The sequence below is a fragment of the Zerene cesonia genome, chromosome 13 (genome assembly GCF_012273895.1).
Source record: "Zerene cesonia ecotype Mississippi chromosome 13, Zerene_cesonia_1.1, whole genome shotgun sequence".
NCBI classification, from domain to species: Eukaryota; Metazoa; Arthropoda; class Insecta; order Lepidoptera; family Pieridae; genus Zerene; species Zerene cesonia.
Window position 1 is genome coordinate 3,390,421 of NC_052114.1, and position 26,610 is coordinate 3,417,030.

Sequence of the window (26,610 nt, forward strand, 5' to 3'; positions counted from 1 at the left end):
TTATATACTCTGTACTTCAGTATTGATATTTCTGATGGAGTTTTGAACTTTGATGTTTCATGAGTAAATTGCTTTTGCCAATTTGCCCAATTCACTTGACAGTTGTGATATTTTGTGAACTTTAGTGGCCGAAAATTTGTAATAAATTAAAGGCTTGTGTAAAATCTATCAACTAAAATGCCGTCGAAGCAAAGGAAAATTGCAATGATGGGCTACAGATCTGTTGGTAATGGCCTGCAATCAACTTATTATTATTGTAGTTTATAATTTTATTATGACGTTATAATGTTAAAAAAACACATTTGCAGGAAAATCTTCCCTTATTATACAGTTTGTTGAAGGCCAATTTGTAGATTCATATGATCCAACTATTGAAAACAGTAAGTAATGTTCCTGTTAATTATACAAAGGATTTATATACTATTACTCCTTTGTTATGACTACAAATTAGTTAACCTAAGTTTATGTTAAATTCTTATTGCGAATAATTTGATTTTATTTTTTATAGCTTTTACAAAATTCATCCGATTAAATTCAACAGAGTATGAAGTAAAGTTAGTGGATACAGCTGGTCAGGATGAGTATAGTATATTTCCTCTCCAATACAGTATGGATTTTCATGGCTATGTTTTAGTGTATTCTATCACCTCAAGTAAAAGCTTTCAAATTGTTCAAATAATATATGACAAATTGTTAGACATGGTTGGGAAAATACAGTGAGTAATTTATTTTTATTTATAGTGTTGGCTGCTTATAACCATAATATCATATCATCAATTAATTTTTAAGATTTCAAAATTCATTTAAATAATCCTTTTTCTGAAATGAAATACAGATGTGGTTTTTTTTTTTAAATTAAAAGGGATTATATAAAAGAAATTGTAGATGTTTGATCATGAGCTTTATTAGAAAGAAGTAATCTAAAGATGACAATATTTTATGTTTTCAGTGTTCCCATTGTTTTAGTTGGAAATAAAACAGATCTCCATTTAGAAAGAAAGATCAGTACAGAGGAAGGAAAGAGATTGGCTGAAAAATGGAATGCTGCTTTTGTAGAAACCAGTGCTAAAAGGAATGAGGTAAATGATTGTTAATTTTATCAAAATTTATTTATAGAAAAAAAATAAATTTTGAAACTGAGTGATAACTCTAAAATATTTGTGTTTTACATGTATCCTAATATAAATTTATATTTATTCCTTCCAGTCTGTTACGGATATGTTTCATGCGATGCTCTCTGAAATAGAAAGATCAGATGGGCATATGCCTGAAAAAAGTGGATGTACTATATGTTAAGAAAAGACTAAATCAAAGTGCTTGATGTGATTATATTTTCGTGCACAGCAGTAACAGTAGCTATTATATTTAGCAATTAAATTATGTTGTGTTCACTTGTATGTAATGGATATGAACAGTTTAAAAGTTTTCTTTTATCATAATTTTCAAAGTGGAGTAGTAATTACCATATACGGCTATTGTGACTGTAATTAATACAAATACATTACACTTCAATCAGTAAGTAAAAATTGGTCTTTTAAGTAAGTTAAAATAGAAATAAAATTTATTTAATAAGTATCCAATTTCAGTGCCCTTTTTGTTGTTCCAGCTTTCATTCTAAATATATACTTTTAAAAAGCCCCAAATTGAATAAAGAGCTGAAAGCAATGAAGGGCATTTCATGTTGTTATATTTCAGTTTTTAGTTTTTACAGTTTTAGTAAAAGAGTTTTTTTCTTCCCAATAGTCTGAAGCACTATTGGGAAGAAAAAAAAGTGTTTTTTATCATTCTGAGGGACAGTTTGAACTATCTCCACTTGATGGTAAAGTCAATATAGCCTAAGTATGATACTAAACCTGTATACAGGTTTTCTTGTGAACATTACATTATACAGTTGAACCTCTTAAAGGCTCGCCTTGATAAGTTGAAAACCTACCTAACTTGTAATTATTGTTATATATTATGTTTTGAACATTCCTTGATTCCACATACTGCAAGGGATGTTTGTAAACTGTGTTTCCACCCAGCACCACAATAGACACAATTTAATGTCACTCAATTTCATATAACTATTGTAATTCTTGAATATTTATGATGTCATAATTAGGCGAGGGTAGATAAGTGCAATGTTAAGCATAACTCAAATTTCATATGTAGAATAAAAATATTAATAGGGTATTTGACTCCTTAACAATTACTTCCTTAGAACCTAATTTAAAAATAATAATGTACACTTATAAACAAAAATAATTTAGCAAAGAAAGTGTGAAAGAGTAGGGAAGTAGGGAGTCTTCAGCCCCTTTTTCGCGAAAAGAAAATTTCTATGAAGGTATATAAGTTATGTAAATTTCTATGGTCTATGGCATATGGCATGCAAAATTTTCGCTTTGCGAGAAAAGGACAGAATTCAATTCGCCTTATGGTGGATTTACACAATCGCGTGAATCGCGAGGCCAATAATGAATACGCATGTGTTAACACTACGCACGTTATGCGCCTTGGGATTTGCATATCCGTGATAAGACCAGTTTTTCGTACATAATCATAGGAAAGAAAATGTATGAACAATGGTCAGTTTAACATTTTTTATTACAAACTCTTATAAATTAAAAGTCTCGAGTCAAATACCGTATAGTCAATCTAGAAAATAAGCTTCAAAATTTTGTGGTACATTAGCTTTGTGGATCCATTATATTGCATGTCAGCAAAATATTATATCAAGAGCATGGTGAAACCAAAAATAGTTCAAAAAAATTACATAATAATTTGTTTATATATAGCATTTTCTATTGTTATAAGTACATCAAATATTTATTTGTATCCATTTAGATTTAAGTGTGTATGATAAATTTTGTCTGAAAAGATATTAAATTATGACTTAAGTTTTTAAATTTAAATCTTAATCTACATGTCATAGGCCAAGCTTGAAAGAGAACTATCAGTAGATAAGAAATATAATTATTTTGTTTTTATGTTATGACTGATTCCAGACTTATTTACAATTGAAAAGCTGTTGGGCCCTTCTGTTTATAAATTATATATATAACATAGTGTACTCGATTGGTTAAGAATTTGATCAACGAAAACAGTTTACAATTTATATTACGAAAATGTGTTAGATTGCATTTAGTAAAGTGAGCATACATGGTACCCATACTATTTTAATTGTTTTATATGTGTTTTTTTAACCAATCAACGTGATTATAGGATAATATTATGACTTAAGTACTTTGTGTCTGTTATAAAATTAAACATTGTTTTCAATAGCTTTTTTATCGGCTTTTAAAAATAATGTGTATAGAAATTATTTATAACTGATCAGTCTAGATTTTTTACCTTACATTTATATCGATGTTTTATTGAATTATGCTGTAATCGTTTTAGTTAGCGGTATTAATATTTTAAGTTCCATCGAAATATGGGACTAAAATTCGCTTGTAGTATAGTTGGTTGATTGCAGTACCAAATAATGCTAACATCCTTAATTAAAAAAATTGTATTAAAAAGAAAGTTTTTCAAATCTACCTAACATTTTTTTTTTGTTTTTTTTTTCTTGATAATTCAGTATTCACCGAAATGGTATGGAATGGTAGGTACCTTCCTCTCCAGAGACATGCAGTGACCTTTTTTTAAAGAAATTGTTATAGTACATATGAGAAACTCTTATTATTTGTAATCTTGAATCTGGAATGTTAATAAAAATTGTGAATAATTGTGTGCGGCAATAATAGGGCCATTTCAATTTGAAAGAATAGCACAAAGTGTAGTAGAATCTTTTTATACAGCAAAGTTTTTGGTCTTAATGTTGGTACTTTGATTGAAACTTTTCGGTAATTGCATATATTGTAGAAGAAAAATTTATTCCAGGACACAGACGAGAACAATGTATGATACCTAATTTTAAAGTGGAATCTGATGATTTTTTTTTTGATGTTGCTGTGACAAATTTTATAAAAAAGTTAACATTCATAGTACTTTTTAGGGATTTGTTTTGGTTAAAACGGGTGTTAACGTTAATAAAAAGGTGTGATTTCATAAAGAACTACTCTTGTATGCGAAGAATTATTTTTAATATCATTCTAATAAGATTTATGATGTCGCTTAATAAGTGGAGCAAAATAAAATGCCTCACAATCTGAATAAATATGTGAACATATATCATGCTTAGTTTCCTAAAACAATGTAGGTACTTACTACAAATACATACTGTAAAATATTAAATTTACACATAATGGCCTATTACTAGATATGTAATATTTACAGTTACTTAATAAAACTAATTTTATTTTGTCATACTATTTTGTTACAAAAAATACTGGCAAAAGAAAGACCATAAAAGGGTTGAAAATGTAAATGATTTATTAATAATAGAGTCTTATATTATAATTGTGATTTATGTACACTGATTTTAATGTAGTGTTTTGCGTAATACTAGAATCAATGTAGTGAAATAGGACTCTTTATTTCTAGATAGTATAGTTTATATGAATATTGCGTGATCGGCTGTAGCATAGAATGTAATTATGTAAATATTTTTATTTAAAGCTATTAGACAAAGTGGCACAAATTATAAATTTAGAATATCATCAAGTCAAGTCAATAAAGATTATGAAAAACTGAAAAGCGTACGCTTGTTTTAAATCCAATTAAGGCATATGACGCTGGTTAGCCTCAATTAATTTATTGATTTTGCTTCAGCGTGAACTTAATGGTGGAATCGGCAGAAAATCAGTCGTGCAAATTAATCTATTTTTTTTTTATATTTTATAATGTGAAAAATTGATAGCTTTATGGCGGCATCTCCTATTTTAATAGGATCATTGATTTATTATTGACTTAATCTTGAAAAGTTCTGAATCTTTTTTTTTTATTTACTTACAAAAGAAATCACATTGCAATGTGTATGAACTAAAAAAAAGTGTCTATAAATTACAATAAATATAAATAAAACGTCACTGGGCTATGTGCATTAAAAATTCTCTTTTATTTACGCTTCCATGGTAAACAAAATATTACTTTTTGTAAGTATTTTGAATTTTCAACTTGCGCCAAGAGCATAACAAGCGGAAGTTTTAACCTCATTTTTTCACAAAATATTTGCCTTTTTGATACAGCTTTATTATAAAAACATTGACGAGTAAGTTGAGAACGAAATTGAAATTCGTTCTTAACATACTTTAGGGACGAATTGGGCCAGCTCGCACCGAGGAAGGTACTTTATTATAAAAGTACTCTGTGGTAGGTACCACACCTTCGCAGAAGATGTTTCGTTCGGTGTAGGGGGGAGCCGGAGGCCCGTATCCTTCTCCTAATCTTTTCTTTATTCCGATCGGCAATCCTTGCCTTGCCCTTTACTCACCATCAGGCGAACCTCCAGCCCGAGTATTCGTAAAATTCTTAGCAATCACCCATATTTTTAAGTAAATAAAGATCTCTAACTAGTGGCTAGTAGGCTAGTTTACAGTTGTCTGTCGTTATTATTATACTACTCTTTGGTTGTCTGTCATATAGATTTCAGTATTTCGCATTTATTGACATGATTTACGAACACCCAAGAAAATGGCCTTTTTGTAGGAGCACCTAGTTGTCTCCCCGGAGAAATAAGTAATACATTGGAAAGTTGTTCATGTTAAGTAAAACGGGTACTCACTTTCGTAACAAAGATGACACCATAACCATAGGTATCAGCTACGCTGGGTCAAGGACGAATTCCTACAAGTATCCGTGACCCCTTATGAATGCGGCTCAACGGAACACATTGGGGTTTTAGTCAGTAGGAATAGACCATGGACTCATCCACGGAGGCCGTGGTTATCTGCAAGATTTCCCCCCTATAAGAAAAAGGTATCAACTACGATAAAAACATTAAGAAAATTTGCCTTTTTTGCACAAATCGCACATAATGCGGGACGCATGTAATGTTTTGTGGGACTAGTTATTTAACTAATTTTGCAACCCGAGAATACATCCAATATTTCGGGGCGGTCCCATAGAATACGGAATACTTAAAAAAAAAAACACTATCTACAATTTCCGTTTTATTAGCAAAATAGCAATATAAACAATGAATTCTGTTCATAATATAAAATAGTTCTTTCTCGATACGTGCTTTAGATCTTTTCCCTGTTAGTTAAGAGGGATAGAATTTATTCTGCCGATCATAAATGTGTGGCTGACTCTTACTACCAAAATAATTAATATAATGATCAATAGCTAAGGGTTAGGCACTTCAAGTATGATTCATGTACTATAAAATTTCCAACTTTTACAATTAGTATAGGTGCATTAGGAGACATGCTTGCAAAACTTAAAATACATTTTTGAACGTAGATGACTGTCACTTTGACATTTTTATTGTTGTCAACAACAAGTTTATTGTGAAGATGGCGACGACAGGGGTTGGCTTTCGGTGGTTAGATATATTGGAAAAAGAATTCGATAAAGCATGTGTTGGATTAGATACATCATTAGGTATGCAACTTTTATATATTCCTATCATTACCGTAACTTAGCTTTAACCCGTCAAAGACATTTTCATATGTAACTCTTTACTATGTTCAATGTTGGTGAACTAACGAACATCATAATTCCTTTACTTTACGCTTTTTGTTTTCAAATTCCTTTTAACTTTTACCTAAACTTGTCAGACACAATATCCTTATCATTTGACACATTACGTAAAGAGTGAATGAACGGGCTGGTCATTGACTAAATCAATAAACATTAAGATCAAATTGTTATGTATTACAGTGGAACTGGAAACAGAAGAGCCGGAGACGGTGTTTTCAGCACGACAGAAGATAGCAACACTTAGTTCATGTTTCGCCCAGCTCACACACAAAGCCCTAACAATATTCCAACATAGTGCTAAACTTGAGGTATGTGATTCTGTATAAAATATGTAGTTTCGTTATATGTTTTAACACTTGCTAATTATTTACCTATATCACATAATTAGGTAAATCTCAATTTAAATGAAGTTGAAACAGATAATATGTGTAAATCCTGAATATAAGTTTGTTATGAAATACTGAAGTACAATATATATCATTGGTTAGTCTATCTTTGTATTATAACACATAAAAAACAAATGAGAATATAATTTTAAGTCTTAGGTATTCTAATATGAAAGCCATAACTATTCAAACTTTAAATTGAATCAATGAATATTTATATTCTAGCCCTCCTACAAAATAAGAATTAGACGAAGGATTAAATATATTGAAAATATTACATCATCACATACAACATACTAAATATATAATTTTTAAAGTACTATCAATATTTCTTTATTGAGGGATTACAACCCTCTCATCATCATAAGCTTTGCTATATAAAGGAGAAAATTGAAACTGTTTTCAATGTTATTGATATTAATTCCTCAACTTGATTATATATTTATTATTATGCTAATATAGTCTAAACAGTCTACTTTTAAACTTTTAAAGGCAGATAAGAATTCATTGTGAGATATATCCATATTAGGAAATTGCATATTCATATGAAATTGCAAATTTTAATTTTACCCTGAAACTAGTTGCTCAAGATAGACATTATTTTTATAAGGTTTTTTAATAGTTTGTCTCTGAATTCAAACAAAGACAAACTCAACTAACTGAAGATCATTAAAAACTGTTCAGCCATTCTTGAGTAGTGATAATGTGTAAAGTGAAAATAGAGATAAGTGGTGTTACTAACATGACTTTCTTTTATATGGATAGTTTATATACATCACTACATAGTATAAAAAAGTCGCTTTCTCTTTCCCTATGTCCCTGCTTAAATCTATAAAAACTACGCAGGGAATGGGGTTTTTTTTATATGAAATAACATCTATTGAACTATTCAGAATTAATGCATGCTAAGCCGCGGCAAGTGCATATAGATAAAGTCAGGTGTATGAGCTTATATAATACAGTAACAACTGTATTATATGAAGTAAAGGTTAAAATAAAACAATAATCAATATGGCATAAAGAATTTATATCACAAACTTATAATTATGGTTCTGTATTTTTCCAAGTAGGGCCGCGGTCATATGGGTGTTTGTGCAGATGTCTCCGATGGGGGGGCCTAGTGACTGCACTCTCTGTGGTTGTCTTTGGTTTGGTTATTTCCACTGAAGTGTTCAGAATATCCTGGTCCTCGTCCATAAAGTCGTCCATGTTCTCGTCAAAGTAACTTGCATCCTGTTCATCTTCACCCCAATCGTCATTTTCTTCTGAATCCTTTTCACTTCTGGAATTGGTTTATTAATTATATTTAGATTGTTTTCCTCTGTTTAACTATGGTTTTTAAACTAGATTCATTAATTTTGATTATTGTAATTATAATTTATATTAAAATAACTCGTTAGACAATGGTTTTAACATGAATTAAATAACATAGGGTTTTTTTTTACTTTTATTCGAGCCGGGTTCGTAGAACAATTTACTTAGTACGTAAAATTGAAGCATTTTCATCATAATAATATTCACATACCTCCCTTGGAGTTTCTTTAACAAACGGTCTGCCGCGGCGGTGACGTAAGACGTGGGAGCCTGTTCCTCCGTGTTATCAGTGATTCGTGCCTCCAACCGCTGCAGCGCTGCATCGGCGCGATTAGTTAAACCTATAAACTTTTCTGTAAGCTGCTGCAACTCTTTTACGTTGAACGGAGTCTGCGATGAGTTTCGGAATACGCTCTCTAAACGCTTACATGTTGCGTCCGTCTGAAATGAGATACATTTAAAATAATCGCATATGAAGTAAATATTCACCTAAGCAAAATATTGAAAAATACAGCTACAGCTTTTATAAACAGCTTTTATAAATCATTTCAATGCTATAAAACTAAAAATTAAATACAGCTACAGTTTTCTTAAAATTATTCTTAAATAAACATTTAGCTTCACCTGTATTGGTCGATTGTTGAGTAATTTCATAACTTTGGTGTCGTGATTGCGCATCGTTGTTTGTATATTTTGTAACTCGTGAAATGTTGAAGCAGTCCTGAAAAGGTCGTAATTAATGATAATATATAACTCGTAATCACTAACTAGACAATATAAAAAAGTCGGTTATCGATATACATACTTATTTATTAAGGAATCTATGAGTTTATCTAAAACGTCGGCGACGTGGGTGGGATCGTCGAGTTGAACCCGCTGGCAGGAGTCAACAAATCTCTTTTGTGCGTTCAGTACTTCTTCCATCTAAAAACAAAAAGACAATGTCATTGTTCACTGTCTATTTAAATAAAAATGAAGGTCCAAATATGTTGCTAAGCGCGAAACTTCAGAAGAGCTCGACGAATACAGCTTATATTTTTTACCTTTATGCTTAAAAGATTAACTGAAAAGCCCAAGGAAGGTTATTATAGAGCGAAAAGACGTACCGGGGCGGACCGCTAGTGGTCTATACAATTATCCTACTAATATTATGTACGCGTAAGTTTGTAAGTATGGATGGATGTATGAATGAATGATTGTTATTCTTTCAGGTGAAAACTTATTTGTATGGAATTTTGTACAAAAATAGATTATAGTCTGGATTAGCATTTAAAATGATACTTGATATGAAATCATTAATTATTTATATTTTTGATAAAAAAGGGATATCCCTGCATACTTTGTTACAGGAATCTAAGAACGATAAGTACTGTCGTATTTCTGCTTCTTATTTAAAAGAGAAATATATAATGATACAAAAAATGTTTTTTTCCGTTTTTCGTTCCGTTTTACGTTTCCATTTACCGTAAGAAATAAATAAATTGATTCCACTGTGTATCCTGATTCATAGCTACCTGGTTCAGTGGGGAACATGTTAATCTTATAAGTTATAAGGTCAAACCTAAATTAGTAATTTGCTCGAACAGTTGGTTCAAAGCTTATTCTCATATTCGTTCTCATTTTTTATTTACATGATTCGAACATTATGACCTAGGCATAAAAATAAATTATTCTAAATTTATTCACTCTATCATAACGTTACTATTCATTTAGCCCTTTACCAATCCAATTATCTGATCGAGTTTCTAAGCAAATGTTTCGTGTTTTACTCACGATGTTTGTGAAATTTAAGTGTTTTGGCTATGATATCTGCCTAATACTTGTTCTAAATTTATTCATTCTGTTATAAAATGTTCAACTCGACTGAGCAATTCTATCGCTTTCGTAATACAGCTTGCCATGTCTGGCCTTCGTAGCTTTAAGCTCGAGCAAGTAGCTGTCTTATTTTAAATTCCTTATTATGGATTCATAGTCCTACATGCATAAGTTCAATGGAAAATGTTGCAAGCGTCATGCTGTTGTTGTTGAGTTTATTGAGTAACCGTTTATTTACTTGCAAGGCTTGATCCGAAGGTACTGTTTTATTCGTTAGACATTGCAGCAACGAATTAATTGTACACGCAAAGTAGATTTTGTAATAAGATAATTATAGTGTAATATAAATATAAAAGGTTGTATTTAGTTTATAAGTTTTTGTTTTTGTTTCAATGGGGCTGACATAAACATTGGTTTAAAAGCCCTCTAAATAAATGATTAAAAAAAAAAAAAAAAAAATATTTTAGGTCTGGTAACCACGTGAAAAACATGTCATGTGATTATAATGTTCAACAGGGCCTGTATAATTAAGCGTATGAAATTTGTACCGGAAATTAAAAACTACAGAGAATTAGTTAATCTTACCTTCAAGTCGATTTTAACCGTTTTATCATTAAGTCTTTTTGTGAATGCTGCTTCTAAATCGGCGGAGTTAAGTCGCGCGTCCCGTTGTCGCCGGGCCAGGGCTCGCAGACCATCAGCCAACTCTCGCCTGGTCACGTTGACAAGGGCCATGCAATCTCGCATTAAGGACTCTAAGAGTAGGCTTCGACGCCACGTGTCAGCGTATGCACCGCTCACCTAAAAAGATAATATGATATAGTCAGTGTTTTTTCGTATTTCAACGTCTGTTAAATGTAAGTACTTTTCACCGAAACACGTAAATCAAGACGTACGCCAAATAGGAAGGTCGGAGGTTGACCACCGTATGATACTATTTTTGTATCAGAGTATTTGATTAGAAAGCAATTACCTTTTCTAAGTAGTGCGTATGCGAGCTGATCTGGTTGGTAATATTTTGTGCAATTTCAGCAATTTTCGTTTGGCTACGCTCAATTTTTTCGCTGTTTTCTTTTATGGAGGCCTGAAACAAAAAAAGACATTTCGCTTAATATAACCTGGCTTGTTATTGAAGATAACTAATTTGGCACAAAGCTTACCTGCACACTAGTTTGTAACATGTGGAGTCTGTGTTCCAGCCTTTCTGCCGCTAATTGTACTCTTTCTAGCCTTAACGATAGCGTGGTTTCCATACGATCTGAAATTGTTATTCCTTATTTAATAACGTCATAAATATTGAAACAGATGGTTAATTTTATATAGTCGCTCCCTAGTAATTGATTAATTGATGGCCCTATTCGGTCAATTGCGAATGACATACGGGAACGATATTGCGAAAGTTGTCATAACCTACGGATAGACACTAAAATAGGATATGACACAATAAGATTATCGTGACTCATCGTTGCATTGAGAAACGTTAGTTTCAGCACAAATGTGCGATTTGGGTCAGGACATCAAAAAGTCTCTATAATTGTTTACATTTGCGCGGTCATGCGTTTGTATATGTCAATAAGTCAGAACTAAGGCTTGTGGCGTTAGAACTTTGAAGCCTGTCGTTGCAATTTATGTGAGGTTGTATACTTTATCTATTTGCGCTCACCCAGTTTGTCTTGTATTACGTCGAGTCGCCTCGCTTGTTTTACTTGCACTGCGCTTATGGTGTCCAACATACGTAACCGTTCGTCGATGTTTGCTAATATACTAGTGAGTTCCTGTAATAAACATGCAAACATTTTACTCATCACATACCAGTTTTTAATTTTGTATTATAACAAGGTATGATAAATAAGATATTTGTTTGTACCAGCCTATGATTTAGAAAAGTAAGCATATCAAGAGTAATATGAATTTAGTTAAATTATTCCCTTACATATCATTTTTGGCTGAGGTGGCTTATTCTGAGACTAACCTCTTGGTGAGTAAAACTAAGGATACCAAGCGGCATTTATTGAGAAATACCTTAGGAGTGTCAGCAGCGAGCGCATACGCACGCAACGAGTGCGGCTCGGCCGGCGAGGAGCGCGCCAGGCAGAGGCACGCGAGCGCCGCGACGGCCGCACTTAACATCGCCCCGTCTATAACAACAGAGACGTAGTAATACGTAATCGGTATTGAGATTGTAATGTATAATTAATTACATTACTATTCCCTTTGATAAGGAATAAAATTATTTCGTCAGCGAGATCATAATTAATCAATGTCAGAAAAATATTTCGCAAATAACACATAATGGACACTTATAAAGGATGATGGATGGATGTAAAACAAAACCCCGATAAATAAATTCGAAGCGAAAAATGCCTTCCGGTTGACCTTCGTAATTGAAGTTTGTTTACACGTCGCTTTCAAGATTATCCATTCATACGGCGGGGAAATTTAAAGCTCCATTCATTTCTGTCTCTGTATTGTGTCTTAACATAATTCCTGTTTATAGTAGCTCATTATCCTTTGTTAATTCTCTGTTGCTTTTTGAATACTTACCTTTGAAGAACAAAGGTTTAAGCGGTACCTGAACAATATTTACTAATCATCTTAGTTTTTGTTTTAAGTTGGTCTAATTATTTGTAATATGAATTTGAATGTTTAATACGTTGCAGAATCTATCGATTGAGTTCCATTTTGTGAATATGTAAGTCTGTTTGCTTCAACAGACAAGATAACTGCTGCTAGAATTGATATCATTCTTAAAAGTAATAAAAAGAACCGTCTAATGTCTATCATTACTATACGTATTCAAAATGGGACTACATTGAATGCAAGCTTTTCCTAGCCTCCCCGTAAGGTGAATGTACAAACCGGAAGAAATTGTCATGAGTCGTGACTAACACTAGGCGAATCATTCTCATCGCGCGCAGATTTGCATTGTTTATTGCTACAACAGGTGTGCTGTCTCGTCCTTATTTAAATCAATTTGTTAGCATTCTTCTTCAGTTCCAAGACCGATAGAAGTGTGGGCTTTGATAAATAATTCGCGTGAATTGAAACATGTTTTATGAATCTTTCATCATTGGCAAGTAAACACACTTGTATTTATTGCATTACACATTGGCCATTATCCAATGAGGTCTAGCGTTTCCAGCGTTTATAAAATTATTTTCAAAGTAAAACATAAATCATCATCACTCTTTATACAGGTTCCTTTTAATCACACAGATCTAGCACACTCGTGTTCCTTAGAGCCTGTTTAGAACATACGCCATTCCAAATAAAGATGTCTGCTAATGTGGTGGAACTACCATATAGTTCCGGACTGTCACAGTGCGCCCACACGAGGCCGGGGTCAACCTTTCGTCAGTTTAACTTGGTCTCATGTGGTTACATAATCCCTCTTCCATTATACGTCAGTCACGCTCCCTGATTGGATCGTTTTGTACCAATATCTATTTAAGTCTATCGCTAGTTATTATTCCCCTTGTATCGGGTGTCTGTCATCGAATAATACTCCATCCGAGGTCGATTATGCTTCATTTTATTCAGAGAGTGTTCAAATATTTAATTGTTTCGATTACTTGTACTAAGGCTGTGTTGGTAGTGAGTGGTCACGTATTTCGACGCGTTACTTGTAGATATCTGATTCGTCACGCTGCGACTGTCAAAGTACTTATTCGCTCCCATGTTTATTCCCATTCAGTTTATTTTTTTTCTTCAAAAGGCGTTTAATTCATAGTCGGTATATAATTTTATTTGGTATACAGTAGTTTCATTAATGTTCTCAACACGACATGTCCTAAGTTTTCATATCCACTATATGACTCTATTTTCTTGTTTCTGTTAATGTTCTGGAATAAGGTATTTATAAAACTATTGATCTCGTTTTAAAATAAATTTGGTGAAGGTTTTAAATAAAATTTGTTTTTATTTAATTTCTTAAATTGAACCGTTTATTGAAATAAAATACGCAGAAGAAATATATTCTAATCTCTTAAGTTTGTTTGAACAAGAGTTAAAGTTCCTTTTGGTGCTATATATCTTTTGAAAGTTACTGACTTAACTTCAGTTAAAATTTAATATTAAATATTGCGAATGTTTTGTGTTTAAAATAACATGCAGCATTGTGTTGACTGTTACAAAGTCTACTAAGTGATTTACGGAGGCATCGTTCTCGAGAAGCTCTTCAAACAATAGATTATTAAACGTCGAACCAGTAATTAGGTTCGATGAAAACAAATGCTTTTAAACGCCCCGCGTGCTTACAACTTGTTAAAATTCTATTAGCTATCGATTGATAAATAATAATTCCTTACATCTATTTAATATGTGAGTACTTAGAAATAGAAATTACGTATATTTTGTTTATTATGCTTGTGATTTCAGAACATTAATTTAATACCATATTCAATAATAAATAGATTTCTCATATTGACCGGGCGACTCGTACCGATTAATGAAAGGGAAAGGAATGCAGAAATTTGGAGTGCAATAACCTTGCCCTAAGCAAAAGTTGCGACACAGGTTTTCTTTTAATTCATCCTTTTGGAAACAAATCAGAGGAACACGGATCAACAAATGTTTTCAAACTTTTATAATTGCATTTCTAGAGCAATTTTTATATAGTGCGATTTATTGATGTGTTTATAATATTTTAATAACTATCTATCATTTATTCCTAATACTAATATGTAAATCAGCAATTTAATTATAGTATCAAATATAAAGTTTAAATTATGGACCGTTTGTCAAAGTGCAGTAGGACTGGACCGTAGCCAAAACGCCTAGAACATATTTCCAGGTTAGACTTTTCCTTTTTCTGGAACGATCGTATGCAATAAGACTTCATTAACCCCAAAATGTCTACATATCGTTTCGAATTTCCTTTTCCTCATGTTAAGTGTGATTTGTTCCACGGGTTACCTTATATTAATCATTGAAGCTTCTTCCATCAAGTTTAAAAAACCGCTTGCTTTCTTTTACACACGCTAACCTTAGTAAAATATTTTAGGAACAGTTTTTTAAAACAAAAGAACAAAAACATGACTTATTTTCAAGTCCTAAATAGAGATATTGTGTTTGTTTTCACAAGTCGTTGGCCTCTACATCTTTCTCAGCCCCATTGTGCGGTTCGGTTTTCTAGTGAGATCACGTTTATTTCTAAGCTTCCTTCTGTCGTACTTACCGGTCTGATCCTTTGTCTAAAATACCCACTTGTTCCCACAATTTAATGCAATTCATTTTAAGGATCGCCTACCCTGATATGGAGTGAAATTAATCGGATTTTTTTTCTGCTGAGTCATGCGGCTTCCGTTTTATCATTAAAATGTAGGAACGGTACATGTCCAAACATCTTTTTCTTTGACGTTAACGAAAACGATAATTTTATCAATTGTATTGAATTCCTCGTTAATTTTGTATATGATGTAAGCTTATGACGTTGTTGTTATTATATGTTACAATGTTAACAAACTAGGCGTGTTGTGGGACCAACCCAACTCGGCTATAAAGTATGGAGGTCACAGATTTCAATAAAGATTTTTATCAGATTAACCCATAATATAGTTGAGTCCTTAAACTTCAACATACACTTGCATCAGGCCTTCGGGCGAATGATGTTATTAAAATAGTTTGTGGTCTATTAGAAATGCAAATATAGTTTTAAGTGGAATGACATTGTAAAATAGAGATTGTATACATGTGGCTAAAGCCAACAGATTAAAAATTATCATAGATAAAATATAAACTAATTACTTGATTTAAATGGCAAATATTTAGTATTATTAAAAATAATTATATACGTTATAAGCATATCATTTGATTGCTGATATATTTGATACTACAAATTTATATTTCTGTTATATGAAAAAGTCGTAAGAAACCTCACTGCAGCCATACTATACTTTTAAAATTCATATAAGAAAACTCGCTTTCGAGGATTCTAATACAACGTTTGTATTTTAAAAGTTTTTTTTTTATTATTATTATTTTATTATATATACATTTGTATTTTGCAATCCAATACTCAATACCAACATATTAGAAAAAATAAACTATTTACAAATTAAATCTGCCGATACTTGTATAAATGTGATTAGATCTTGAATACAAATCACAGGAGCTTACCTGCACCGCCCCGTTCGTGGAATGTCGTCGGGTAGCTGATTATAAATTTTCGCTATGTGTGCAATTTACGTGACTCACCGCTCGGAATATTTACGTCTCGTGGACCTCCATGAAAAGGATGTAATATTATCTATTCGTTTCCCATCACAATACTTCACGTTGGACAAATCGAACGCAGCGTAGGGAATCGTTATAGCCCCTTATTAATAAAACTTTCAAAGCCCGCGGCTGCAGCCTGTCATCGAGCTCTGGCTGCTGACGATAAGTTTGGGGCGTAATAACACCCACATTACCAAAACAAGAACTTATTCTAAATTTATCTTGCCCAAAATTTGTGCCTGTTTACTCGTGCAATAGCGGCCATATAATACGTTGATATAAATTAAGATAGCAGGAATTCTCCTAGATCTCATTATCTTCTTGTCTAAGGTCGTGTCACTGTTCGCCCTCTTGTTATATTAGATGTAAAAATTTACGCTTGCGTTTAATTTTTACTATATAAATTAATATGAATAACCAATTAAGACGAATTATAAAAAGAACTTAAATAACCAGAAAAGTAATCGACTTGTAACAGTTTCGTTAAGACAGTAACTTATAAGTTTATTTTGAAGTATCGTAATAGTTTTTTAATGAATGAAATTTCTAATTCTTTTGTTTTATGTTTGTATTTCTATATAAAATATACGAAAGTGGGTTAAATGAGCGCTGTAGACTGCGCGGCGGCACGAACCGGCCGAAGATTGGCCGGTAACACCAGAATCATGACCTCTTACTATGTATTTTAGCACTTACTATAATTCACTGCGACCAATACTTCGGTTCATTACTAATAACTCATAAACGCACCGCACATGTAGGTCACACAATATATAAATCGTGTCTAATCATAATAACACTGTCTTATAGGCTGAAGTTTTAGCAGCTCAGCTCAGCTTAAAATATTTATGAAGTATTATCATAAAATGCATGGGAGCCGTCATAAAATATGTTACACTAAAAAAAAGGTTTTTGTAATCAGCATTTCTTCGTGTGTTTAAGCCGACAGTTACAGCATGTCAATAAAACAATTCTAGATTATTGAAGGACAGGGGCTTTTAAGTTTTTGTCATACTTGACGATTTTGATGACACATGATGGTGATAAGTCAGTTATGCGGTTACGTGATTCATAATCCAAACGTGAAATTTTTACTTTGTTTTCCATTTAAAAGGTAGGTATTGTCTTAACTAATTTATCTTTTAAATTTGGCCGCTTTTGATAGGTCTCTTTTTCAGGTATAAGGTTTGGCATTCTTAATGAAAAAATAGGAGATTCTGAGAACTAAATAAATCCTAAATTTAAACAAGATATAAGTAACGATTACGATTAAATAGTCTTCCGTCTTTTTTAATACGTAAATACATGATTAAATAATATAGTTTATGTTTCAAAGCGAACGCATTTTTAACTCAATTAATCCCATTTATTACCTGTTACATAACATTCAATTGATCATGTTAGAAAGTGGACCATGGAAGCTTTAATAGAGTTCTAATATAACTAAACAGTTTTATCTTGCTGGAGGCATAATAATAACAGGGTGAATTATACAGCATTACTATTATGTTATTCACTTTGGTACTCCGCTTAATAACGCGATGCGGAAAGATGAATCGTTTTTTAATTTTTTTTAAGGGGAATTTTGGTTTTTGTAACTAATCAGAAATAATTTATATATAATAGACATGAATTATTTTGACAATAGTTTTGTTATGAAATATTATATATTTCCTAAAAAAAATTCGTGCTTTTATGAACTCCATATTGGAGTGCGTGTGCTACGTGAAATATAATTTGTTTTCAAGATTTATAATGGCGTATGTTTCACATCACGCCACTTGCTTTCGTGAGTGCGGACGATGCGTTGTGACAAAGTGGTGATAAATAAATGCCTAGAAAGCTCGGTTATCATGAACAAACAGTTGAATTGCAGCCAGCGTTTAGTCGTACACATGCAATTGTGTAATCACGGTACCGCATATATAAGCCGCTCTAATCTTGGGCTTAGTGTGCCTGCTGTATTTACAAATAGCGAATCTCTCAGCTACCGATTTATAATAAACGGGTTGCCAAAATTATTGAATTCCGTATACATATTTTTTTTTTAACTATCCATGGCTAAATTTAAGCCATTTAATTTTTTAAGCTGATCCGGCGATCGTTGTTCTGCCTTTGGGGGTATGAAAGGGTCGGGGTCGAGTTGAATCTCACACGTTGTTGCGTCTCGGCAAATATCACATAATTTCATTTTCAGCCAGAAATAGGAATAAGTTACGTGAAAATTTCTTACCAAAATATGCTTAAACCGTAAACAAATTTTTAAACGAGATTTTGCATTTTCCGCAATGTGTATAGTAGTTCACCTATAAAACGTAAATATTAGTCTTAGCTAGTCGTAAATAAAAGTACTGAGCATTTTGTTGTTTTTAAAATAAATCCTTAGCACTTACACTAGAAACTCGCAATTTTTAAAAATCTTGTGTGAGACAGGGGGTTGAGACAAATGTCACGAAATCTCACCCCGCCAACAAAAACCGTGATGCGACAATTTGTATATTAGATATGACTAACTACAATAATAATTAACATAGTAGCAATTCCACAAACTCGAAATTTCTGAAGGTTGGTGTCAAATAATTATTCAACGTAGTGATTGTTTCGTTTTTATATTGATAAAAGTGCGTTTTCACTACGATAAGTATGAAAAAAAAAGATTATTGAAATACACTGAACAGTGAAAGTAGAACGTCTCCATTGAATTTAGATTTCTTGAATAGGGAGATGAATAAAGTTAGACGTTTCTAGAGCATGGTCGATGAATATCTATAGGATGCATTGAATATACTGGTTCAGAATTAAAAACGAACTTTATATAGTTGACATACCCACCAAATTCAATGTGAGTTTTTAAATTATAATTTGTAAATTGTGTATTAGTAACACCACTTCTCCCGGTATCCCAAAAAATGTTGCAATTTATTTGAAGAACCATACGAACAATATTGTTGTAAATAATATTGGACAATATTTATGTTGAGATCAATAATGTTTCGCCTTGAGGATTCTTGTTTAACAGGTATTTCACTGCGACTACGCGACTAACATTAACCTGCTCTTAATTTAATTGAATACAGATGCTCCCTTGCGAACACAGTGCCGCGAATTTAGGCGCTATTTATCATAATACGGTCATGATCTCACTGTTTACTTTATTACTAACAAAAATGTAAACCGAGAAAGGAGTCTGAATCATATACTTCACTTACGGAGGCTCGTGGAAGCCGTGTCAAAGGGGTCAACGCGAGCCAGGTTCAATGGCTGGAATTATGGTGTCGTTAATGTCCTGTGTTCGTAAAATGCCTCTTTAAACATATTCCTAATAAGATAACACCAAAGTTTACAATGGCCTCAAAAACGTTGAAATACTCGCGTGCGGTACATGACTAGCTTTCTTTGCTCTTTGAATGCATTGTTCGTATATTTAATTCCATTGAACGAACATGCATTCTTTCGAGAATCACCTGGCTTAAAATTTTAACAACGTATTAATGGCTTTGGTTTGTTTTAATTTGTTTTACATTTTTAATGCGCATGTAGTTGCTGATTTACGGTTTGCTGTATGAGAATTCATAGAAATTGTAAGACGTACCTCGATAAGCTATACATAATAATATAACGAGTGCTCGCAAACCGGCTCCGTGGCGACATTATCTTAATTTCAACATTTGCATTTTGCATGATGATGACTGTGTCTGATCATTACAATACATGGCTATCCTTCTCATTTCAGTCGAAGTATTTAATCGTTTTCACTTCAAACAAAAATTGCAAATAAATAAACGTTATCTCAATGATATATGTTTTATTCCAAAACATAAGTGGATATGTAAGTGAAAATGAGGTTTTACGATCTGTTAAATGTTGGCGTTGAATATTTTAATAATATTAGCACACAGTCCATTATTGACTCCCTAATTTAGGCATAGCTCTTCTAACCAAATAATCATGTAACTGTAATATTGACGGATAAATTTAACTGTAATATAATTTACCCATAATGTACAGTTAAGCATCTCGATATTTAATATATTTTATGTAAACAGAAAGGAAATCTTTTAAGAATGTTGTTGGCGATCGATGGCTTGTCAAGGATTTTGTTAATATTCACATTAACCGTACACCTCGGCCGTGTGATTCATTTCCATAAATAATCTCGTATTATACATACCTTTAATACTTTTCTGGTAAGGTATACATGATTCAATAGGTGTATATATATGTGTTCTGGTACTTTCTCTTGCTTCACTATTGATACCTATGTACAGTGTATGGAGGTTAAGATAACAATGTTGCTTATTTAAACAAATATTGGGCTGAGTATCCACCGTATCGTGTAATTTAAGTGATTTTACTATTTCGTATAAAATTTTTGAAACGCTGCAAAGTTTACAAACATCGTTATGTCCTTGGTTTGGTCTTAATAAGAATAAAGTTAAGGATAATTTAAGTTTTTACGAATCTTGATTCGATTTAAACATATTTTCATAAATTATTATTTGTTTTTATTGTAATTTAAAATATGATTTTATATCATATTATAATAGTTGATATTGAAATTACTATATATAAAATGCAATATAAACATGGAATATTGTAATTAATTAGAAATATGGGTGTTTCATGGTTGCTGTTATGTATAATGAAATGGCAACAGCGGCTCATCTCTGCTTCAAGTTGTTTGAATAAATCTCTCAGCTTGTATTTGTCAATCGTACATCCACAGTGATTACACCACGCCATTCAATATATCTATCTTAATTAAAATGAATCTCTTAACGTTTGTAGGGACGTAATGGTACATTAATAAATATGTATATTTATACTATTTTGTTTATGCTCCATGTACAGAATACAGTTAAATACTGTTTTAACAAAAATATCATCGCGTAAAAAACGTGTAACCCTATAAATAAAATATTTTATATGAAATCTGTAGTACTCTATATCTGATTTTATTTCCGATGTTTGTTAGATAAATTTATCAATATCAAGTTTGTAAGGATGTGTGTGTGTTTGTTGCTCTTTCACGCAAAATCTACTGAACCGATTGCAATGAAATTTGGTACGTAGACAGCTGGAAAACTGGAATAACATATAGGTAACTTTTTATCCCGATATTCCTACGGGATACGGACTTGACGGCGGGTGAAACCGCGGGGCGCAGCTAGTATGTTTATATAAGAAAGTCTTGTTATTTGCACCAGTATTAAATCAAGAGCGGTATAAATTGGGCGGGTGTTTTAATGACTTGTATTGTTGGATTTGTTTACGCTTGATTTAAAACACAAGAATAACATTTAAAAACGATGTGTGTATGCGAATAGTTAGGATCCTATATAAACTTTTTACTTCTTTGTTACATTAAGAATATTTATCTTTCCAGTACTTAAAATTATATATCTATTGAATCATTTCTTTTTTACAATAAATATGCTTTTTTATCGGAATCCTTATAAAAAATTATGTTTATTACGTTAGATACGTGTTCTCGGTTCTTAGCAAACACTGTAGACATATCAGTAACATTTCGAGATATATCTACGTTTAATAAAAATACGAATCGTGTATGGTATTTGTTTTAATGCTGTTGTGTGGAAATAATATTTGAGTTTCGGAAGACGTGTCGGGAGCGGTGTTTGTGATGGACAAATAGAACGCACTTGTGACACGCGGGAGCCACCTCTTGTTGCATGTTTGCCTACCCTGATATGCATACCACCCAACTACCCAAATTAATAACAACCCCCCGGAGAATGTTCCAAGTGTCTGCGCTATGTTTACGCTAATTATGTTTTGTAACGATGCACCTATAATTTAATAAAGGCTTCGGTTTTTGTGGTTTACGTAATTGATCTGTATCACGGACTGGTATACTCGTAAAGTTAAAAAATGCTACATATTCTTTCTATATGAAACTCGTATATTTATAAGACACAATATCTGCAATAGTTTTTTTCGATTGATGATTCAAATTGTGCTGGAATAGCATGTAAAGAAATTGGTTCATCTTCAGACTCTATTTTCCGAGAGCGTAACTCATTTGAAGTTATTCGCAGTAAGACATGTTGAATGTACCGTGCGAGAACAGTACTCGACTGTGTTCCATTACGGCTAAGCATTTGATATGGAACTTAGATCGTTTATGGGAAGTGAGGCTTATTCCCGGGCCAGCTTCGAGATGTAATTGATTATGGCCGCTTGCCCACAGGCTGCGGAGATTAATTCCGAGAACAATGTGTATAATTCGAATTGAAATTGCGTATTGCAATTGAAACGGGAAAATATTTGAATTGGTTGCGATGTCAACATGCGTGAGATGTCGTGTGAATACTAAATTACTCAACAGACTTTCAAGGGCACTGCTGCAGTTTCGTTTTCTTCGAAAGCTCTATTGGTTTTTCTAATGACAAAACTTTGAGCGTTAAGAATTTGTTCATACGTTATAAAATTTATTGTAGATGATGTTGGCAAATTAAACTCTTATGGCGGAAGAGGTCTGATGAAAGTTTTAACGTGTGTAATCAGAAGTAGTATAACAGTAATAAAATATGAACGTTGGAAATCTGTGAGTCAGAAATCGGCACAAAGGTACACATTCAATTCTTTGTCATTTTTTGCAACATGGCACTGGTCAAATTTCCAAGAACAGGTTTCGCGAGGATGGATTCTCGAGCAGCGGAAGTGTAATTATACGAATCCCCTTATTTTAATATCAATTAGCGGTATACTCGTGTGGAGACAAAGCGAAATAATCTTTTAATATCCCAGTGTTAGAAAAAAAATATCGGTCATATCAGTCTACCCACCTTCTCTCACGCTTAGCGCTATTATGAAGCTGCGAAACGAGGTAGCCCGGTGGTAGCTATTTACGATTTATTATCCCGTAATCGCTGCACTTGGCAATTCCCGCTATAATTCTATCCGTAAATCTTGCTGTTTCTATTAACATATATTTCAATGAGGATGAATGTAAAGTGGTTGTTTTGGATTTTAGTTGTCTCGATAGTTTTTAAAGTGGATTGCATTTTACATTTTTCGTTGATATCAATATAAAATTGTATGAGTACGCACATACGGCAGGATCTCGGCTCGCTGATTAAATACGAACACTTGCATTATAGAGCATAAACTACGATCTGATTAAGATGCATTTCCTTTCTAGGTTTAAAAGCCGTATCTATAGTATAGCAAACTGATGATTACGATATCTGCTCGGGGACGCTTCGGTAGTTAAAGTTTGCAAACCGGTCAATATTATGATTTATGCTCTTACTTCGCATTTGTGTGCTTTGTGCGGTACATTAATTTATTCATTTAAAAGCTGACGGGTTATATTTAACTTTATTTATGACATCGTATGCTGGTACACTACAGGCATATATCCAAGATATAACTAGTTTAAGTTAAAAAAGTTAATTTTTAGTTTTTAATTTGAACTTGTTACTATAACAAATACGCAACTTAAACTTGTTAAAACAAATTTAGTAAGTGAGGTTGTTATATAGTTTTTAAGGTTCTATATCCATAGATAACATGAAAATCTAATATGTTTATTTCAGTTCAGTTGTGTTCTGTTGCCTTCTTAAAAAATGAAGTTAACGCTCAACAATTTTAAATATAATTGCTATAGCTGATTGCAAGGTACCAAAAGGTAAATAAGTTTGTTTCTACTCTACGTAATAATGAAAATTAAATTGAAGAATATAATTAAAAAGTAAAGGGCTGTGTATTAACGATTTAAAATTGCATTAACATCTTATTATGTTATACAATAAATATTGTTGAGGTGGTAAATCTCTAATTTGGAACTCAATTAAATTTTATAATTTTTAAGACATTCCATAATCTATTATGAAAAAATTACAGATAAATTAAATTAGTTATTTTTAAAAGTCGTGAGTTTGTTGCAGATAAGAATAATTAAAACGTTTTTCAAGCATTTAATTCTAATCTACAATGATATTAACAGCTCTTATTACGGATTCAAAAGTGCATTACATTGTGCTATTATTACAACCATAAAACGAACGTTTAACATCTGTATGATAATAATATGTACCTATAAATATATTGTGTGGCGCCATTTTTTCCTCCTATTAACATATAAATGACTCATTATAATCCATTTAGTGTATTCTAATTGTATTACAAAACGTCATAATTATTCTAATAAGACACCGACAATAGTATTTTGTAGTACTTATAAGATAGGAAATATATTAAAATCGATATTATCTTCAACTTTTGATTATGCGTACGTTTGCGTAGATATATTAAAGAGGTTGCTAAGGATATCGCGTTATCAAAACATGCGGTCTTCTGATAAGGTGATTATAATGAAACAATACCAACCTAGGGTTTGTTTGCGGGCTGCGTACACGGAGCTTCGCCTGGTCTACAAAGCAGTCACTGTCACAAACACACACAACAATATTTTTCACAATATTGAGATCGCGAACATCGCGCGTGGAATCGCAGTTTGCGTATGGTCGCGCGACAGGTGCGGCCGTCGCAGCATCCACGACGAGTGTGCTTGTCGCGCCGAGCCGGCTGACCACGCCCCGTGCGTACGCGCACCTCCCCGCCGCGGAGCTGAAGCCTTCCTCAATAACATTTTCAGCGGTTTCCCATGTCTATTTTATGAGCTTTCACTAGTTAACTGTCGTGGAAAGCATGTGAATTTGAGAATACGAGCTGTTTTATGCATTGACTACTAAATAGAAAATTGAAATCTATTTGTTCTCGTATACGGCTAGTTGGTCGTAGTTAGGTACACTTATCTTTATCGCAACCATGTATGGTAATTAATAGATCAATAACGTCGACGGCGTCCATTGATATTGTTAATTACTGAACCCTCCAGAACACAAGCACAAGTAGCATTCATAAAAGCGAGACTGTCACGCTGAAATTGAATGTGAACAGCGTGAGAAAGCCGTCCATAAATCGGCCTCTCCTAAATGATTCCCTTGATTAGATGCTAATTGAGAAAATATGAAATCTCTGTGCACGGTGCGGTGAAACGATGTCATATAGGTAGTACACGTACTTGAGTATTAATTTGACTCTCGTCACGCTTGCGTCATGGCCCCTGTTGTAAATTATAAGTATTCAAATGAACATCGATCATCTCAATCAATATTAGTTCTGTTGCTACTTTCAGTTACATAAAACTTTCTCGGTTAGATTGGAAGTGCGTAAGACTCGAGATTTCGCGATCATCAAAAGTCGAAGTGAATTTCCCAGCGCACCTGCGCGGATGATTTACGCCCGCTGCGTTCTTGTGCGTAATTAGCGACAAACTGGGGGGCATTCGAAGAATTTTTCATTTTCTATAATAAATCACTTTTTATTACATACGGGATAAATAATGGCTGTATCGTTTTATTTTAGCATGAATTAACTCATCTCGGCACTGCGATTAATCAAAAGTAATATTAATGTTAATTTTTACCGAGATTATCGACGTTTATAACTGGATTATAATCTTGTTAGGAATAGGGTGAAGTTCATTAGGAATGTGCTAGAAAATTCCAATTACATAAGATACGGTTCTCAATGTATATAAAGTGAGTTAGTTATCTTTGCCAGCAGCGATTTTCGTCATTGTTTGTTGTTTGCGCTGATGAAAACTGATAAAACGTTGTTATGTTACAATGGTTACAATTTTTAATAGTCCAAGAAAATGGGTAGGGTAAATGCGAATTTGAGATTAAAACTTGAATTTTTGATATAATTTACTTTGAGGAATCTAAAAACGAACTGTGCAAGTTTTTTTTAAATTCACCCCCGAGAAGGGGTGAAAAAAAATAAATAAAGTCGTTTTTTTGAAATTTTGGCGAAACTGTAAGTGTTAGAAAAAAAAGTTTTAAATAAAATTTGTAGAGCGTAAAATTTTACACAAAAATGCTTCTATGACTTTTTTCCTAAAATTGAAATTAACTGAGATAGGGTAGTTAGAAGCTAGGGGATGATAACTGCAACTTAAAAAAAATCATAACTTATTGAAAAATTGATAAAACTCATATATTTTTTTAATTAAATTACTTATATAATTATAAACTTTGATCCTAGAGAAAAAAAAAATTTTCAATTGTTTGTAACAAAATTATAACAATTTGAAATTTTTATTTTCAAATTAAATCAAGTCAAACCGACAAAAAAAAAATATATGTATATATATATATAAATATATATTTTTTTTCAATACATTAGTATTTTAAAAAAATTAACCATACGCATTGAAATTTAATTTTTACTTTTACCTTTTATTTTCAAGCAGGTATAAAATAATTTACCTGGTGAAAGA

The 26,610-nt window shown here is 32.5% G+C and overlaps 3 protein-coding genes across 3 annotated transcripts in view; 2 read left to right on the plus strand and 1 right to left on the minus strand.

The window, feature by feature from the left end:
* The first annotated feature begins 20 nt into the window (after window positions 1-20).
* On the plus strand, window positions 21-4,620 carry LOC119831331 (GTP-binding protein Rheb homolog). The gene is made up of 5 exons (XM_038354634.1): window positions 21-226; window positions 309-380; window positions 509-716; window positions 950-1,079; window positions 1,207-4,620. Exons 1-5 carry the CDS (start codon window positions 178-180, stop codon window positions 1,294-1,296), a joined length of 549 nt encoding a protein of 182 aa, XP_038210562.1. The 5' UTR covers window positions 21-177; the 3' UTR covers window positions 1,297-4,620.
* A 1,757-nt stretch (window positions 4,621-6,377) lies between these two features.
* Window positions 6,378-26,610, plus strand: part of LOC119831260 (Golgi-associated PDZ and coiled-coil motif-containing protein-like) — a gene marked incomplete at its 3' end in the record, with an annotated part of 41,022 nt that continues 20,789 nt past the window's right edge. Inside the window, exons 1-2 of the mRNA XM_038354554.1 lie at window positions 6,378-6,468; window positions 6,748-6,875. Of these exons, the coding sequence (XP_038210482.1) occupies window positions 6,381-6,468; window positions 6,748-6,875 (216 nt within the window). The remainder of the gene's footprint in view (window positions 6,469-6,747; window positions 6,876-26,610) is intronic.
* LOC119831412 lies at window positions 7,964-24,849 on the minus strand. Its single transcript, XM_038354741.1, has 10 exons — window positions 24,654-24,849; window positions 12,105-12,220; window positions 11,746-11,857; window positions 11,243-11,340; window positions 11,056-11,166; window positions 10,668-10,883; window positions 9,073-9,191; window positions 8,892-8,988; window positions 8,479-8,708; window positions 7,964-8,235 (listed from the first exon to the last, which is right to left on the minus strand). Exons 2-10 carry the CDS (start codon window positions 12,210-12,212, stop codon window positions 7,998-8,000), a joined length of 1,329 nt encoding a protein of 442 aa, XP_038210669.1. The 5' UTR covers window positions 12,213-12,220; window positions 24,654-24,849; the 3' UTR covers window positions 7,964-7,997.

Coding starts and splice junctions, on each gene's coding strand:
- LOC119831412 (XM_038354741.1), bottom strand. CDS start 12,212: ATGTTAAGTGCGGCCGTCGCGGCGCTCGCGTGCCTCTGCCTGGCGCGC. Junction 11,341..11,745: donor CGTAATACAAGACAAACTGG/GTGAGCGCAAAT, acceptor TAACAATTTCAG/ATCGTATGGAAACCACGCTA. Junction 10,884..11,055: donor ATACGCACTACTTAGAAAAG/GTAATTGCTTTC, acceptor TTATCTTTTTAG/GTGAGCGGTGCATACGCTGA.
- LOC119831331 (XM_038354634.1), top strand. CDS start 178: ATGCCGTCGAAGCAAAGGAAAATTGCAATGATGGGCTACAGATCTGTT. Junction 381..508: donor TGATCCAACTATTGAAAACA/GTAAGTAATGTT, acceptor TATTTTTTATAG/CTTTTACAAAATTCATCCGA. Junction 1,080..1,206: donor CCAGTGCTAAAAGGAATGAG/GTAAATGATTGT, acceptor TATTCCTTCCAG/TCTGTTACGGATATGTTTCA.